The sequence below is a fragment of the Pectinophora gossypiella genome, chromosome 12 (genome assembly GCF_024362695.1).
Source record: "Pectinophora gossypiella chromosome 12, ilPecGoss1.1, whole genome shotgun sequence".
Classification (NCBI taxonomy): domain Eukaryota; kingdom Metazoa; phylum Arthropoda; class Insecta; order Lepidoptera; family Gelechiidae; genus Pectinophora; species Pectinophora gossypiella.
The window spans coordinates 1,080,804-1,100,634 of NC_065415.1; the positions used below are offsets into that span (position 1 = coordinate 1,080,804).

Here is a 19,831-nt window from a genome sequence, read left to right on the forward strand (position 1 = left end):
TCCATCAAAGCCAAACTTCTCTTCACTGTCTGCGTATTTATCTATATATCTTTCCTTTTCTCCAGCAAACTCAATGATCTTATCTAAATCTTTCTTAGACAGGTACTTGACTAAATTATTGATGTCATCATCGCCCAATCCATCAGTGATTTGTTTACTAACCTTCGCTCTGTAGGAATTGTCGTCATGAGCCAGCATAGGTGGTGGTGTGTAGGAAAATGCGCCTTTAACGGCATGAGGCGGCGGAGGACGGCGGTAGAAACGCGACGGATACGAGTAGTACCTCGATCTTTTAACCCTATTCTCACCCTCACTTAAAACTACCACAGCACACGACACTAGTATTAATATTTTTAGAAACATTGTAAAACAGATGACAGGTAAAAGGTTTTCAGCGTACTGGAAACAAGTGAAATTGTCACTCAGTCTTATAAGGTGTGTGTGAAAGTTGTGAATTGAGTTAGCGGTGTCATAGGCGCGTGCGGTGACGTAAATGTTTCGTAAGAATACTTTCAGTGGTATTGTCAGGGTTTATTTTATTTGATGTTTTTGATTTTTAGGATTCTTTATGTATTTGCGGTTCCAAGTTTAAATTTATATTCATCCATTATTCTTTTGGAGGCATTTGGAGTCACATTTCGATTGCAATCCTAATATGGACAGTTGATAATTGGGATAACAGAATCTTGCTATGTCTAACTTATTGTTTGATAGGTTTTATGATACAGAATTGCTGCATTGAGTGTTTGAACATAAGTTCTGTTTTCATTTGAAATATTCTCAAAAGACTACGAGTGAATATAGGTTAAGGGGACGAAAACCTACATAAGTTATATTTATTTTTCCGTCTGAATGTTATGTTTAAAGGTGATGATTATGTATTACGGTGAATGGAATTTAGGTTGTTTTCTTATGTGATTAGTGTGTGTGTTTAACTTATATTTAAGTAACACACATGGTACTTGTTTGCATCACAGAGCTGTGTCCGTAAAGTAGCCATACAACTTCTAAAATAAGTAGCTACTTTTTTCTTATTTTTTTTAGTTATATGGCTACTTTACGGCCGTATAAAAATCTTGATCACTCGTGGCGTGGCATGTGGAATAATGATGACCTCATCAAGGTTATTATAGAGCCGCTAAAGGTCCCTGACATGGTTCACGTTACAACTGCATACTTAAATGATTGGGAACTTATGAGTTCTCTCATGAGACGAGCCAGAGAGAATATAGAATTTTATACTGATTTGAATTAAGAATGAATTTCAAATTAGCCAGAACGTTAATTTCGATAGAGGATGTCAACCAATAAGATTGTAACCGTTACAACCACAGGGGTGCATAAGACATACAGATATATTGTGCACCCATATGTAACCCATACATGTATGTAAATACATACATAAATAATATAATATAGACAGCCTATATAAGTTCCAGCGCTAGGCACAGGCCTCCTCTCAAATGACCGGAGGGAGTATCTAGCATACTCCATTACGTTGCACCACTGCGTACTGCGAAATACATACTTATTTTTTACAGCCAGGATTATTTTTATACCAAAAACTGCTGGAAATATTTTTTTTTTTTTTTTATGTTATAAATGTTTTTATGTTCACAGTCAGCAATATGCGTGGAGGTGACCGGCGGCACGGACCGGCCGTTCACGGTCACGTTCAAGCCGTTCACAGCGGGCGACGCGCCCGTGCGCATCGACAACCTGTGTGACGACCTGTTCCTGAAGCTGCATCAGCAAGAGTCAGGGCAGGTGGCGTTGCTCAGTCCTTATCAGGTGAGGGTCTTTAAAATTATAGTGGGGGTCCTAAGACCAGATTTTTTTAACGTGACTTATTGTAGATTTGCCGTAGATGGCATTAACTACTTGGCCGGACAAATGGGGAGCGCTCAAGGCTCTCACCCGGCACAACGTTTAAGACAACAGGCCTGAAGGTGTCTAGTTGGCGTAAGACCAGAGGTGACAAGTAATCAGCTCATAGAACACTGACAAAATTTATTTTGGTGTGATTTAGCTCATCTCATTATCGCAAAAGTATAGAATTGAAAATAATAAAAAAGACACACAAAAACGGCAACTTCCACTTCATATCAACTCAGAATTACGGTCTGAATCATCCCCCTTAGTATTCGTTACGATGTCACTAACCCTGTATATATTTTTTGTGAACAGTCAATGCTGTATACGTGGGATGACCCGGCGAAGGAACGCAAGTTACTGTGGAATATTTACAACAATAAGGGGAAGGGATACGTCGCCGACTTCAATCAGGATGGGTGAGTTTTGCAAGACGGCAGAAGAAAAAGACTATAACAAACGTTTGTTAGTTGGCTAGGCTCTCTAGATAGTTTTGGTGACTGCGTCTCAAGTATAATTACCGAATAATTGCTTAATTAGCGCACCCGTCTTTTTAAATGTAAGTGTTCTCTAAAAATCCTCTTATTTCAGTTACGGTGAAGAAAAAGTGAGCTTCCATTCCGTAAAGCATTCCACCCTGATAGCGCCAAGCAGTGTGACGTCCAAGCTGTCTTCTACCCTCAAACGACTGACCCCTAAGTCCCCGGAACCATGCTCCTCCAGTAGCGATGACTCTGACAGTTCTGAACTACCTGACAACCATTCGAAGAACAAAAAGATGAGGAAGGATAAGGTGATAGTGTACTGGATATCATACATGGATGGGTACCAAAGAGTATTCGCTCTAGCCCAAGATGAAAGGATCGCCTACCAGTACAGAATGAGAATCAACGCGGAACGAAGTAATTATGAAGTATACTTGTCCTTGGCAGAGGTAAGTTTGTCTGTATGTGTCCAAACGCAGACAGGAGTAAGAGAATTGGCATATGTCAGTGTAACAGACTCCTTGCCTCGTTGGGAGGTCAATGTATCCCACAAATGGAAACTCCTCTCCCCCGACCTAACTGCGTGGATCGAAGACAAATACCAGAAAGAAGAGAAAAAGTGCAACTTGAAAGAATACATACATATCGATTTAGAAAAGATGCAGATGACCAAACCGTTCTTCTCGGAGTTACGGAGAACGTACAATCCTGGCGTATGGATGCAACTCCGAAAGTCCAATACGTATACGTACTGTCACCTGAAGCTTCAGAGACTGCAAATTGACAATCAGCTGAGCGAAGCTGTGTTCCCGAGTGTACTGTACCCAGCTCCCTTACCAACCAACGTGAGAGCTGATAGAGAACTCAAACCGTGCATTGAAGTCGTCGCTCTAAAGCAGTACCGACCGTCTTTAAACCAAGACGTTTACAAATATCTGAAAGTGCTAATCCAAGAATTTTGCGTGAACTTAGATAGAGGATTTGTGAACTACGTTTTCGATATACTGAACCATTGGAAGATTGAGGAAAAACCGGCTGTGCGGTTAAGAGCAGATTTGGCATTGATCCACATGCCTTTACCGATTCTGGCGATCAAAAGCCAGATGATAGCAAAGAGGAATGTGCTTATGGAATACGTACACTTGTCGCCTATAAAAGTGGTGCTAAGTTTGTCGTCAAGGGGATATTCGGCTGAGACGACGAATAGTCCAGGCAAAACACGTTTTGGGAATAAGAAGGAGAATCGGCCTAAACTCTTTAACAGCGATCTGTTAGAATATTTATTCAATTCCTGGGGATCCTCGCTTTGTGATATGAAGGATGTTGTTATCAGGTAAGTTTTCTTAAAAATCCAGTTTTATTTAATAACGGAATAAAATAAATAGGTACCTGTTTTTTATAATGTTCGTTTCGAGTCACTAACGCAGATGGTTATCGACCATTATAGACGGGGATACTAGTCTAACAGAAATCTCGGTGAGGTGTGGGCGTGCGCGTGTTAGTGAAAACACACTTAAGATAAATTAATAACTTATTGGTGAAAGTTCGGTTCCGGAGTTTGAATCGGTGCTCCCCGTTTTGAGAAGCAAGCCGGTGTAGCACAGGGCTGCAGTGACTATTATAGTAATAACTATGTTAGTATTGTTTTTCTAAATAATCTCTTCTTATCGTGTCGATGCCAAACTAAATAGTATCGTAATAACGGGCTCTTACCGCGTTTAAAACAAACCATTCCGATATCAAAAACATAAACAAGCGGCAAAGAAAGAGTGTAGACAGATATGTCTGCCCGTAGAAAATTATGGATCTACCTACTCCACTCCAATCTCATCAGTCATCCCGTGATCATGCCACTTGCAACAATGTCGAAATATCGGGAGTCTCATATCCCCATTTAAACGCGGTAAGAACCCGTTATTGTGTGCTTTAATTATGATAATAACCGCGTAAAATTAAAACAATGTAATAAATAGTATCGGCCCAAAACTTGGCAACAAGTATGGCGCTATCTGCAGCGCTCATCAGATCCTCCTGCGTGCTGGTGTTCGGGCACGCAGGACACGAAAAAATAATTATTGCGTTCTATTTATCATAGAGCTGATCAATGTGCAATCCACTCATAATATTACCTTCTTCCAGAATGGCTTACCTAGAACTGCGCAACGCCCCGATCACGTCCTCGTCCCTGCTGGAACTGGCGTCGCGACACTACTGGACGCAGCTGGTGCAGCAGTTCTACGTGCTGGTGCTGGGCCTCAACATCCTCGGGAACCCGTACAGCGTTGTCGGGGACTTCTCGCGCGGCATGAGGCAATACTACGAGCCGCATCTAGTGAGTTGGCATATACCAGGGTCTAGGATAGGGATAGAATGAAGAATACTACGTATAGAATGGTTTATCATCATCATCATCATCACCAGCCCATTAAAGTCCCCACTGCTGGGGCACGGGCCTTCCCCATGGATGGATAGGGAGATCGGCCCTTAAACCACCACGCGGGCCCAGTGCGGATTGGTGGTTATTAACGACTGCTAATGCAGCCGGGACCAACGGCTTAACGTGCCTTCCGAAGCACGGAGGAGCTCGGGATGAAAACTTTCTTGTTTTTATGGTCACCCATCCTATGACCGGCCTTTGCGAAAGTTGCTTAACTTCAACAATCGCAGACCGAGCTTAAAAGATAGAATGGTTACTGCTAGTTAATAAATTTCTTCGACAACTAGAGCTAGAGACTAATCCATGGCCGGAAAGTGGTACAGTGGTTGTGCGTTGGGCTCACGATCCGGAGGTCCCGGGTTCGATTCCCGAAAATTACTTTGTGGTCCCTTGTTTGCCGCACCACGTTAAGCCGTGGGTCCCGGTTACTACTTACTGATGTAAGTATGTAGTCGTTACATGAGCCATGTCAAGGGCCTTTGGCGGTTCAATAGTAACCCTGACACTAGGGTTGACGAGGTTGGTACTCCACCTCACAACCCACACGGTAGAAGAAGAAGGGGGCAGGGCAACATAAAGCTATAATCATGAATTTGACATTTTGACGCTTTGGACCAATTGCGAATTACACACAGTGCACCCGACCGGTCGAAATACCATTGAAGGAAGATGGTAGGTAACCTGTCAACACAAAAAACACAAGTCTCCAAAAGAATTATCAAAATCGGTTCATAAACGACGAAGTTATGCCCGAACAAACAATAAAACCTAACCTAAATTCTTGCAATAAACGTTTATTATTATTATTAAAAAATATATACGGTCGAATTGAGAACCTTCTCCTTTTTTGAAGTCGGTAAAAACTCATTTCTCGGGAATGTGGGTTAACGATGTTTATTTATTTATTTATTTATTTTTTTATGTTCTGTTTGTTTGTTAGCTAGAGTCTATAGCTTTCCTTTTCGGCGGATAAGATAATGAGAACATAACAACATGACGTAAGCTCACGCCTATATTCCAATTGGGGTAGTCAGAGGAGAGGTACATCTATCGCAAGATGAACTAATTACCAACACCTCACCGAGTTTTCTGTTAGACCACCGAGATAGATGGTGAGCCGTATCGTACTGTGAACATCGGCGTAAACTATCTTTCATTGGTATTTCATCGACAACTACCAGGGCACGATGAGTTCCCGCAAGCCGGAGGACTTCGCGTACCGGCTTGGCTACGGCGCGGCGCGGCTGCTGGGCCACTGCGCATGCGGGGCCGCCGCCGCCGCCGCCATGTTTGATGACGCGCCGCCGCGTACGCCCGCAAGAAAGAGAGGTAACTTATCACAATTGGGTAGTTTTCATAATGTTCTATTTCTAACTACAAAGCCCGCTTAAATCTTTGGCGGCGGAAGTGTTCTCCCACCCCTTTTATCGCTCCTTCGGAAAGCCTCCCTCCTGGAAGCTATCTAGCGTGGCCGACATGGAAGTCCTTAAATAGGCTCCGGACACAGGTTGGCCGCTGCAAGGATAATCTCTGCAGGTGGGGATACCTGGTTGATGGTTGCGATGAATGCGAGTGTGGAGTATCACCACAAACTATGGCTCACCTTTTGTGCTGTCCTAAGTGCCCTAACACCTGCACTATTAAAGACCTTTACGAAGCCACTGACAATGCCGTAAGCGTGGCCAATTATTGGTTAGCAAAAATTTAGTATCGATCGCCATCGACTCGCAAAGAAGAAGAACTACAAAGTTACGCATCATCAAACTATGGTGCGTTCCTTACGTCCAAAACACAGGCGATACCGCGAGCGTTACGCACGGAAGAGCAACAGTTTTATAAAACTGCACAAAGATAATTCATGAAATTCTGATTACTAAATAAAGACAGGTAAAAGTGACAAAAAGTTTCCTTTTTTTAAGTTATTTATGAATTTTAATAAGGAAAAATGTAATAATAAGTACATTTTGACACGTTTTCGCGTGTCCCCGACAGTAAAAAGGTGCATTTTTTTTTTGCAAAAAGAGCTGTTTTACCTAACCTTCAGGCAAATAAGATCAGAGTACAAGAAGGAACAATTTGACAATAGAGAAGCATCCCGATATTTCGACACTGCCTACCTACTCCACTCCAATCTCATCAGTCATCCCGTGATCATGGCACTTGCAACAGTGTCGAAATATCGGGAGTCTCATATCCCCATTTAAACGCGGTAAAAACCCGTTATTGTGTGCTTTAATTATGATAATAGAGAAGCAGCCAGTGTCCTTACTATTAAAGAGTTTTTACTACGGGAACATTCTCGGGCGCGGAACATGACTGTGTGAGGTGTTGCAATGCTAAAGGTGAGGGTGTGCTGAGTAACGACCTGCCCTCCGCGCTGGTGGAGGCCGACAGGCACAACGCGGCCAGCGTCGCGCTTGCTCTGCAAGGACTAATCGCCAGGCCGACCTTCGGTGAGACTGCATGTGACTAGTTTGCAGATGATTGTGTTCTTTGCACTGAAGATACTGAGACTATAGAACTGTCGTTGCGAACTGACTGCTTACAGACGTGAAACAACCGATTTAAATCGAACGTAGCTGTTTTAATCACCAAATAAATCGTTTTAAACGGTTGAAAACTCGCCTACAAAAAGTATAGGTACGTTTTACACTTCATTATGGGCAAGTTTCGGTCGTTAAACGCGTTTCGTTTTAATTAGGTAAGTAGTTTTTAGAAAATCTATGGTCAACACCTTGTCCTTTTTACTTGCGCATGAAACAACGTTATATTATTAATATATTAATGAATACTAGGATAATATTTTTTTTTTATTTATTTAGCTTTGCTACATGGCCATCAGCTTAATTAGAAACGTTAGTTACAATATCATAAACAATGCATTAATAAAACTTATGTCCAAATAACAAAATATGTAATATAAAAAAGGCGAATATGGCGAATCAACTTAAAAAACAGAAAAGTAACTTAAGTCTAAATACAATACAAAAAAATAACAAATTTAAGTGTACGAGATATTTACAAAACAAAGTAAGTAGAAAACATTTAGTTAGCGCATGATAGTGGAACAGCCAAGTTAAATATGGAAAAAAATTTGAACAAAATCAAAAATAATATTCACAATCGTTGAGAAGAGATTAGAAAACATGCCTTGTCAGCAAAGTTTATGGCGTAAGTCCGTATATATTGCCAGAGCAAATAATATTGCAGTAACAATATCCAAAACAATACCTATGAAATGAATGTTGCCAACGATAAGCTTAATCAATGCGAGTGAGATAGACTTACAACTTTGAGGAGTCAGTTCATAACGGTCGTACTAGCACATAGATGTAAATCCATATTATTATTATTGCATATACTATATGGGACAGTTACACCGTCCAGAAAACTGAGAGGGATGATTCAAACCATGGTATAACAAAGCCAGGTAAGCTCAACAAGTCGCCATTGCTAGCCCTTTGATGACGTAAGTGTTACCACTGTGTTACCATTAATTTGGTATCTCCAACATTCCAAGGACGTAAATTTTATTATTGAAAATGAAGTGAATTACTAACTAATGTATTTAATTACTTTTCACATATATAAAAATAATTAAAACTGTAAGTAAATCTTTACTAAAAGTTCAAAATTTCCTTGTAAAGTAACTATAAAAACATTGATTGTGGGTACCTAATTTATTTTTTACAAAATGGTAACGCAGGGTGGGATGCCGTCAGCTGGGCTAACCTTGAAATGTTACCTGTCACTTTTGAGCGTACCTGGTCTTCCTATACCATGATTCAGGCCGTGATACTGAGTTAATATCAAGTGCAATTTTCCGTCGCAAAACTCATGGTCGGTTTTGGGTATTTTGAAATTATTTTCTATACATTTACGATGGGAAATTCCACTTGACTTTAACTCAGAATTATGAGCTGAATCATTCCCCTCAGTTTTCAGCACGGTGTCATTATCACCCACATGTAGTCGTACTGCTACCTGTACGTATTTGTGCGGGGAGTAAGTGACTTCGTAAAGAATACTGAGGGGGATGATTTCAGGTCATGATTCTGAGTTAATATCAAGTTAGATTTTCATGAGCTGAATCATCCCCCTCAGTATTCGGTACGGTGTCACTAATGCCTTGTATATAGCACATATTTGCATAGAGATTCATGTTATTTGCACTGTGACTAGCAAATGATAAGTTTGCACAGAAGTAAATTTTCGTGTTAAGTATTTGAATTTTGTTTGTTATAAAATAGTAGTTCAAACATAATAATTTTTAAATTGTTTATTTAAATAAAATATTTTTAATAAATACTGTATAGTCATGAGCAATATAATGTACCCATTTTAGGACTCTGCCGCACTAACGTATTTGACATTTAGTGAGACTTACAGTTCAATTTGTCAAAAAAGTTAATGTGAAACGGTACCAAAGTGTATAAGTACATATTAATGCTCGTGACCGCACGTAGGCATATATTAGCTTCTTCTACATACATATCGAGGGTTGAAAGGCAAATGGGTTTAAGCGACATTTTGTGAACTTTACAGGAGAGCCATTTAAAGTTTTATTTTTTCGAAAAAAATTCATATAAAAAAAACTACTGAATCAAAAGTGTTCAAAATGCTAAGAATTATTTTAAATTAAACGTTGCACAATTCTGTATTTATTTGGTTCGAAAAACACATCAGTTATAGATTTTAGAAGTCGCTTAATACAAAATGCCTCAATTGAACTAAATTACAGTTGAAGGAAAAACGGTTGATATCCACTAGAGCCAAATATTGGCTAAAAGCAAAATGCTTTAAGAGACCTCTCACTTATTAGTTTGACTAAAGCTAAATGAGTTAAACGACTTCTTAAAAAAAGAAGACTAGAGGCAAATCAGCTTAACCTCCATAAAAGGTTATATGACAGGGAAGGAAAATATCTGAAGTGACCATCCGCTACTAATTTCAATTGTATGAAATCCAAATATTAGTAAGATCGGAAATAAAGTCGGTCCTTAAGCCGTTTTTCCTGGGAGAGATTTTAGTCGGGCAAAGCATTTACAGATATTTGTACCTTACAATATTAGGAAAAATCACGGCGGATATAATGAGTAAATCGATTTCATTAAGAAACAGGATCTAGAATATAACCATAAAGATTGTTACACGTGCTTAATTCGACTTTTTAAGTATATGGTAAACCGCGTATGATGGCGGATGACAGATGACTGTCACCAACTGAATGCGGGCAATAAAAGAAACAAATAGCTTTGAAAAAGTCTTAATATGCTTATACTCTGTGCTGAGTTTAATCTCACTATCACAACCTGTTTCCGATTTACTGAAAAATTAATACCACGTGGCTGGATGCAAGTTCCAAGCACTGGCTCCTACTAGATGGTACGCGGTACTAGGACAGACTGCAGTGAAGTACTGATTGCTCTCATATTAAGAGGCGGCCAAGGGTGGATAGATTAGCGACTTGTTTGATCAAAATTTCTGTTACATTTGCGCCTAAGACCTCCACTTCGAGCTGGCCATAAGATACCGTCGAAGTTGACAAACAATAACAGAACTCGATCCTGCTTTTAAAGCCGAGATACGTCGGACATCGCAGCAGACACATCTGTCGATGAGATAATATAGATGATAATAATAATAAATAGATGGTGTTCCTTTGCCGAGCATTTTTATAGCTGTCTACCGAAGTTATTGGTTGGTAAACCAGACTGCAAAACTAAGATTGGTGCGATGGTTCTAACGTGAAAATCAGCTCGTGGGGAACTACAGGCGGGCTTTTCTGTCACCATATGTCTCAAAAACAAATGCCAGGTGGAATAAGCTTGTGAAATTCAGGTCTATGCTGATTCCTATCAATCCAGTTCCGGTAGATTTTCGACAGCTTCAAGACTGTTTTCGGCCACAAACTTTGAAGAGAGTTTCAATCTACAACAAGGAAAAGACCCAACGCCTCACTGATCAGAAAGACTTATTAGCAGCGCTTTGGACACATTTTAACTACTTATGTCTTAAATCCCAATAGTAATACCAGTGACTTGTTTGTTACAACATATCGGTCGAGTTTGTTACAACAAGGTCGGGGGTTTCGCTTAAGATCTAGCGGCACTCCCGACCTTTGAAGAACTTCTTACCGCGCTAAGAAGGATGAGGAATACCAACACATCAAAAATACCATCTGAACTGTATAATATGCCTACACATTAATAACTGGTTATACAAACTCATCCTGAAGATATGGGAGTCAGCTGCTGGAATGATTTTAGCCTTCTTCCTCTTTGCGAGTCGATTGCGATCGATATTAAATTTTAGCCTTAACGTTATTCTATCCCGTGATGCAGAAAAGGTACTTCCGGAAACCCAATGATGATTTTGTCCGGACAGAGATATGGGGGTACGGTATTGTTATTAAACAGATTCAGGCCAAAAGGCTTGAACAACATCGGCCTTTGTTATGTGCTGCGTGAGGCTTCACGCGGCTTGTGGATTGCTCTAAAGAAAACAGATTGTCCTGAAAAGTTATGACTTATCCTGATACGACAATATCATGACGACATGATGACGACAGTTTGATTTAGAAGTAACTTTTCAGAGCTATTCGTCGTTACCTACGGCGCGAAACAAGGCTATGTCATAACACATGGAGCCATAGTTCCTAGTCTATTTTCTTTATATATCGCTTGTGTGTCACGCATAAGTGGGATACTCTGTGGAATTGTTATTTATAGCTTAATTGAAATTAAGGCTAAAATGAATAAGATCATTTTTGATCTCTCACGTCTCACATCTATGCGTCAGTTAACCAAACTTGCCGAGGAATGGCCGATTCAATTAAGTCACACACCAGAATATTTATAGTTTTGTGTAAAACCCTTTTAAAATAACCATCCAGAGGATGCTCCGGGGATGTAGCTTTAAAGGGCGCTGAGCTGGAGGAAGTTTCAAAATTAAAATATTTGGGTTCTCAAATATGAAATGACTCCAAAGTCATCGGAGTTGCCAGCCCGGATAACAGGTGCGGTGGCAGCCTTTGGAAAACTTAAAATATTAGTGTACAAAGTCTCAGCGGCGTACTTGATACGTAACACTTTAAATGTCTAAGGTCCATCCTTTGCATAAAGCGGCAAGATGGTTTTCCAATAACAGAAGTATTACGTCGTTCTGGCATATTCGGAATAGAAGCTCTCATCATAAAACATCACCTACGATGGTGCGGTCACGTCATGCGAATGGATGACAGAAAGGTTTTCTATTTCGAGGTGTCTAGAAGGAACTGTAAACAAGGTGGACAATACCTGCGGTACAAAGACGTACTCAAGCGCAACCATGTGGCTTTCAACATGCCAACTGATAGTTGGGATGAGTGTGTCTGAACCTGGAATAGCGCGTGATATAGTCCTCGAAAATCTTAGTCCAAGACGCCAAATACGGAAACCTCAACGGAAACCTTCCTACAATTACACGGTAAACTCGGCTGGCCAGCTTGATTGTATGCCATGTGACCAGATCTTCAATTCGAAGTTCGGTTCCGCTAGCCACGTCAAAGTCTACCACAACAACGACTTGGGATAGACACAAATAGAAGTCATTATCAACGGATACGGCTTGGGTGACATGATGACACGCACACTCCCGGTCTTCCCAATCGTATTTTTTAGCTGTGTCAACCGCCCAACCAGGACCTGCCCATACTTATTTTGATATGTTGAAGTGATGCGGGCACAAGGTTTCATACAAAATTGGGATGACTGAAATGTTAACATTATTTCTTTTTTGTTTTGGAAAAACGTTTTAAGTCCTTTCAAAAGAAAATGATAGTTGTTTTATACGACAAAAAATTTAAAAAAAATGTAGCATAAATAGCTGAAGTCAAATTCTATGAATATTTTCGGTAAAGGCAAAACAGTTCAAGTGCCAATTTTACTTTTAAACTGTCGAAGGCAAAACGGTTGAAGCGACAATATTTATAAAATCTGGATTAAAGCAAAAAGATTTATGCGCCAAATCTATTTTCGTTTCATCTAAGGACAAATGATTTAACCGACTTATCTATAACAAAACACTGTCAGGGAAAACGCTTTAACAGACTTCGAATCATGAAAATGAAAAGACATAACAGCTTATGTGACCGACTCATATCCCGGAATACGACTGATATGCCACCCGCCCAGAATTTTGTGCATTTTTTTGTCGGTTAAAACACGGGTTTTTAAAAATGTACCCAAAGTGCTAATTGGTTGAAGCGCCAAAAAGTAGCTTCGATTGATCTGAAACCAAGATCAGTCGACGCGGAAAAAATCGCTGATTCCGAATATATATATAAGTCAATTTCGCCCAAAATGTCGCTTAAACCCTTTTGCCTTTCAACCCTCGATATATACATAAACGTACGCTTATTTCCCATTTGCTTCGGTCCTGAATTCCTGATACACTTCTCTTGCTTTCTCCACATTCATCAATCGCTTCATACACGCACGCCGGTTCAGAGTAGATCGACTGAACCTTTTCTAAGGACATCTCCAATTTGGTCAATGTACGTCCTTCAAGGTCTTCCTCTGCCCACCCTACCACCAACCTTCGCTTTATATACTGCTTTCGTAATCCTATTATCCTTATCCGCTCTACGTGTCCAAATCAACTAAACATTTTTTTTTTGTATTTTAGATACTTAACTTTACCTGTAAAACTGCTAATGGATATGTTACGAATAAAATAGAGAAAATATTTACTTCTATTTATTTATTGCCCGGATAAAAGAATCGAACCGACCGCGCATTCCTCGGCAGGCGAATTTTTCGTCGATGTGATTCATTTCGACACGGGGAAGCTTTTATAAATTTTGTAAAAATCTTTGTTTCTTATTACCCGTTTCAGTTTTCTGCATTCTTTGTTTTTATACCATTTAGCTAGAAGCAGTTATTACACACAGTTACAAAGTTATTACACACAGTTACATAGTTATTACACACGTTAAACTCACACGCTTGTTTTGTCACTTCAGTCAGTACTTCAGCTTTGATATATCTATTTTATGATAATAAATATTACAATTTCCAAGGAAAACGTGCGTTAGTTCACGATCAAGTCTGTTATCTTATTTTTGCACTGGGTGAGAGCCCTCGGCGCCATTTGTTCGGCCAAGTAGTGAATGCCATCTGAGACAGATCTCCAATAAGTGCCGTCAAGAAAATAAGCCTCTGTGTGTGGGCCCACTAGGGGACCTAGATGCACTGCGAAGTCGTAGTCACCGCGCCAAAATGCGGGTCGTGCGGCGCAGTTAAATGCGCGACATTGCGTTGATTTCATCCGAAGATTTATAATATGGAATGCCATCTGCAGTTGCGGCTCTGCACTTTTCCTTTAAGGCGCTATAAAGTGTTGAATGACGGACGTTTTCCACAGTAGCATAGTTTCCTGTTCTGATATGTTTGTTTCTGGTTGCATCTCACCAACGGATAGATGACGACTATATTGTGTTTCGACGTGAGTATATTTAGTTTGCCTTACAATGTCTGCTACAGACGGTGAACATACTGTAATACAGTGCTTCTATTTTCTTAATGTCCCTCGGGAATAATTTTAGAATACAAACGAATGCATGGGCGGATCCAAGGAGGGGGTTGGGAGACAGGTTCGGTCATGGGTGGCCACTGCAATTATCTAATTCTCTACGGAGATAGGTTGTCTGCGACCTGCGGGCCTAGCACCGTAAGCACGCGACTCTTTCTCGCCGTGACATAGATCGTCTGTCTCTTTCTATGCAGTACTGTGAGAGAGTGACGGGTGACATATGTCGAATCGAGAAAGAGTCGCGCGCTTACGGTGCTAAGCCCGCTGGTGATCCCTCTGACAAAAAAGCTGGATCTGCACCTGAACGAATGCTAATTTCCATCAGAATTTGAATTGAGAACTAAGTTCTTTATCAAAACAAACCGACAATAAAGTAGTTCTAAATTCAAATTCTCATACGCGATAAATGTAATAATTGATGCACATGGAAATTAGCATTCGTTTGCATGCAGAAGTGCGATGATTGCCGAGGTAAAAGAAAAGATAAAAGCATAGTATGTTAGGATTCCATTGGGTGCAAGTGAGATAGATATATGAAGCTCTCGTACGTTATATCTTATCAAATAAAAGGATAAAAGTAAGTTCACCGTCTGTGACCGACTTAACACTTGACAACTTTAGGACTATTCTAAGCAATGTCAGGAAAGGAAAAAAAATCTAGTTTTTGCAGTGTATATACCGCTAGTTGTCAAGTGCAGATTAGAAATAAAATCCACAGTAGAAAAACAATGGCGTTACCTTTAGGGTTGAACTAGAACTGGCAGCACGGAACCGCACTTCCTATGCTTCTACTTATCCTTTTCTGTCACTCGGAACCATCATTTGCTAGAGTGAGATAATGCACCGCACTCGGCGGAATCACCGAGGCAATTGGAGTGCGGTCGCTTCCGCTCTAACAAATGACAGAACAGGATCTTCTTCTTCTATCGTGTGGGTTGTGAGGTGGACTACCAACCTCATAAACCCTGGTGTCAGGGTTACTATTGAGCGACTAAGGCCCCTGACATGACTCATGTAACGACTACGTACTTACATCAGTAAGTAGTAACCGCGACCAACGGCTTAACGTGCCTTCCGAAGCACGCATCAAAACATGCCTTACTTTCGGACAATCAGGTGATCAGCCTGTAATGTCCTAACCAAACTAGGGATCACAAAGTGATTTTTGTGATATGTCCCCACCGGGATTCGAACCCGGGACCTCCGGATCGTGAGCACAACGCTAAACCACTGGACCACGGGCGCCGTTTAAAAAACCTCGAGAAAAGTATAGAAGCATAGGATAGTACGATGAGGTGCGAGGAGCCCTCGCGGCACAGCAACCGTGTCGCGAGCGGCGCGAATTATATCGACCAATATCCGTACGTCATCTATGTAAATAGCATTTGCTGCGTTTATTGGTATAATTAATAATAATATAATATATGCCCTTGATATAATTCCCGCCGCACGCGATGCGGTTGTCGTGCAGACGCTGCAGATGTAGTTCAACCCTTAAAGTGACTGAGAAGTGAGTGAGAAAGAGTGGGCTATATTATTTTTAATTAAGTAGTAGTAATGGAGAGAGGGAATGTGCATGGCATGGCGACGTTTTGGCATGTTCAAAATGCAGTTTTATATATAAAACCTTCTAGTTCTATTTTGTATTCTAACTATATTTTTATTTATCATATAGGGCTTCGAGCACATCGTGTTATGCCATGAAAATCTTGTAACAAAATCTTGACATTCGAAGTCGTATATAACGACTATGGTCAATATAACACATGACTTGGCTGTATGGGCTATGATCCCTTTGCCTGTCCTACGGACAAAATAACAAAAAAAAACGACTATGGCCAAGTCTGTCATATGTCAAATTGGTAATTCGTCAAGTCCCCTTTTCGACAAGTTATGAAATTTACCAAACGCGCTATTCGTCATCTCCGTGTACAGTCGCCTGCAGATATACCTTCTTGGGCAAAGGAGTTTTATGAGAATTCCTTTTCAATCAAAACACTTTCACTAGTATCAGAAACTCAGAACCTGGAGATTTTTTGAATTCACTTTGGCATATGATATTACTGAAGAGGAAAACTTTAACTGGAGGAATTAACATTATATGGATACCCCTTTTAACGTAGCATGATTAAAATGACAGCAGGACAGAGATATAGTACATCGGTTGGCGCGAAAGAGACGAAAGATGTTTTTCTTTGGCGTTAACGGTATACAGCTTAGAACGAAAGAGGCGAGAGATATGTTACGTTAAAAGGGACATAGATCCTGTCGTACGGTGTAAGTTTATCGACGTAGACGCGACCTTCGCCCAATTTATCGCGTGTGTTTATCCGCGTAGATAGCACCGCCTATTAGCTCCGTCTATTGGTCGAAATCTACTATATTTGTCGCATTTACGTAAATAGCCGGCAACGTATTTTTTATCAATAAAAAAAGACAAAAAAATCTATGAAAAATAGATCGAAAAGTTCTGTCTTTATGATGATGAGGACCTGGTGCTGCAACGGTTTACACACTAGTCTCCGCTTGACAAGAGCTGGGGGGTTAAAAATGCCACATCGGATCCTAAATAAGCAATATTGCTTTTTGAAATTTGTTGGCATTGCGCACTTACTTTTATATGCGCTAATGTAAAATTGTACGTAATATTCATTTTTAGATGAATTGCTTCGATGTGCCCTTTTTATCCCGTTCGAATCCCGTTTTGAGTTAGATAACACCCCACCTATGTTCTCTAATTTGTTAAATTAATAATATTTTTATATTAAAAAAAAATTGAGATATGCTATTTCTCAATATGTGGCATAGACGTATGCAGAGAGGCGGCGCGTGCGGCGATGTCGCGTCAACTCGGGGCTGACAGCGCAGACGCGGCTTTGAAGGCTTGCATAGAGAGGAGTGGGGGACGCCTGGTGGCCAGGAGACGACTGCCCAGGCATTGTCCGGCTACTGAGGTGCGTATTAAACTCCATGACACACCTAGACACTTCATACAAAGCACCTCGTTTTACCCAGACACCACACATTGACGTTATCGTACACGTGCATCTGTGGGTGACGTCTGACGCCCATACGATTGAAGACTTTATTTAGTCTTATGTATGCAGAGTAAATTGAAGGGAAGAGAGGAAGGGGTAGACCTAGGATAACATTTATGAAACAAATAAAAGAGAAGGTGTAGGTCGTGTCGTATCGGGAGGTGAAGGTTTTGGCGGGAAGAAGAGAGGAATGGCGGTTACTCCACCGACAAGAGCGCAGCTCTTAAATAGAGAGATACAGAGTGTTAGAGACATCGTAACGAATACTGAGGGGAATGTTTTAGCTCATGATTCTGAGTTAATATAAATTTTCAGAAGCGTGAGCTGAATCATCCCCCTCAGTATTCGATACGGTGTCGATGACACCCTGAATGGGCTACTTATGTATGTCTTATGTTGTGGTTACCTATGTTATATGTATTGCTGTATGTGTACCCTAATAAATAAATAAATGTCATTCGGTGAGGCCGTGAAGCTCCTTTTGCACAATCCAAGAGTTTGATTTGTAAACGTGTATGTCCTCGTAGGGCATCCGTCCTTACTCGGCGCACGCGGCGCTGGGCGTGCAGCTGCTGGCGCTGGTGGCGCGCGGCCACTACGCCGACACCGACGCCTACCTGGCGCACGCGCACCTCGCGCCGCACGCCGCCAACATCTTGCTACTCACCACGCAGTCAGTACATTCCTGCTTTTAGACTATCGATTCTTGTTTCATATACTAATATCGATACTTTCAATAGCGTACGGCCTCCGAGGTCCAGTCGTGGAGTGTAGGGATTACGATCCGGAGGTCCCGGCTTCGAATCCCGGTGGGGACATGTCACAAAAATCACTTCGGAAGGCACGTTAAGCCATTGGTCCCGGTTACTAATTACTGATGTAAATATGAAGTCGTTACATGAGTCATGTCAGGGGCCTTTGGCGGCTCAATACCCTGACACTAGGGTTGTTTTTTTAAAATATCGATATCAAATAAAGATCGAGCATCCACCAACTTCAGTTTAACTTAGAACTAAACTAGCTCTATCTCTTTCTTGTCCTTATTGTAAGTGAAGAACGGCACTAGTTTAAGAGCTGTAAAACCAAAATTGGGATAAGTTTGTGACCTCTGAGTAAGCACCATTGGTGGTTTCGTAACACCACGCTCTTGGGCCAGAAATCCGCACGAAGGAGCTCAGCAGCGAGTGTGGTGGACACATGGAGCTTGAAAGACCTAAAACTTATTGCTAAAGCAGACTCGAGAAGGTTCTAAATTCAAAAATATCTTATTCAGTAGGTAACGTAGTTACACATTGAATCGTCATTTTATACATAACGGACGTCTCATCCGCCTAAAACTACAGCAGCTTCTGACAACCTGTATAGACATATTTTTTTTTGGTTTTCCCCGAAGGGCATGGCAAAGGGAACTGTCCATACATCCATGTCTTATTTTTTTTGATGATGTTAATGAAATGATGAAAAAGGTGATAACGATGAATAACGAAACCTAAGCCCTCACCCTCGGAGCAGATTCCCACTCCGAACCCCAAACGAATTAACTCAAAAGTCCGCATAAACTTTGAGTTATAAAGCGGCTTGTTGGCACGAAGCGAAAATAGATAGATACACTTCGTTTATTGAATATTCCGATATAATCACACCATATCACGAATGTTATCCGCCTAACATAATGCGATCATTAACCACAAAACACCACTTCGTATTAATTATTTAGATCATTCAATGAAGAAAGCAACTGTCCCGTTCCCGCCAAAATGCCCCTGTATCGACGGGAAAAAGAAGCTGCTAGAAAAACATCGGCATAGTTTAAGCGTCAGGGCCTATAGCAATAAGGTTGTATACCTTAGTTCTAGCGGAGTTCTATAGAGGCTTTTTGGCGGGAAACGGGAACGGGACAGTTGCTTTATTCATTGAATAATCTAAATAATTAATACGAAGTGGTGTTTTGTGGTTAATGATCGCATTAAGTTAGTCGGAAAACATTCGCGAGTGTTATTATATCGGAGTATTCAATGAACAAAGTGTATCTACCTATTTTCGCTTCGTGCCAACAAGCCGCTTCATAACTCGAAAGTTTATGCGGACTTTTGAGTTAATTCGTTTGGGGTTCGGAGTAGGAGTCTGCTCCGAGGGTGGGGGCTTAGGTTTCATCATCATCACCTTTCATCATTTCATTAATCATCAAGAAAAAAATACGTAAGACATGGCTGTATGGGCATAGTTCCCTTTGCCTTACCCTTCGGGGAAAACCAAAACAAAAAAAGGAGTTCTATGGAACTGAATTTTGTTTACAGACATATCTTCATGGTGCGCGCCATTGGCAGCAACTCGTGGCACGCGGAGTGGGTGGTGAGACTAGACGACCTGGTGGCTGTACCCACCATTCGGGATGACAAGCTAATACTTGTTGTTAAACAGGTACG

The 19,831-nt window shown here is 40.9% G+C and overlaps 1 protein-coding gene across 2 annotated transcripts in view; it reads left to right on the top strand.

Moving 5' to 3' along the window:
- The window catches only part of LOC126371431 (intermembrane lipid transfer protein VPS13A-like), a 64,731-nt gene that overhangs the window by 39,364 nt on the left and 5,536 nt on the right, over nt 1–19,831 (top strand). Inside the window, exons 48-56 of one of the 2 annotated variants that reach the window (XM_050016714.1) lie at nt 1,621–1,791; nt 2,188–2,291; nt 2,464–3,690; nt 4,497–4,686; nt 5,973–6,123; nt 7,137–7,247; nt 17,176–17,321; nt 17,933–18,078; nt 19,703–19,826. In XM_050016714.1, the coding sequence (XP_049872671.1) occupies nt 1,621–1,791; nt 2,188–2,291; nt 2,464–3,690; nt 4,497–4,686; nt 5,973–6,123; nt 7,137–7,247; nt 17,176–17,321; nt 17,933–18,078; nt 19,703–19,826 (2,370 nt within the window). Of the gene's footprint in view, nt 1–1,620; nt 1,792–2,187; nt 2,292–2,463; nt 3,691–4,496; nt 4,690–5,972; nt 6,124–7,136; nt 7,248–17,175; nt 17,322–17,932; nt 18,079–19,702; nt 19,827–19,831 lie in introns of both variants that reach the window. The other variant, XM_050016715.1, reaches the window with a different exon arrangement.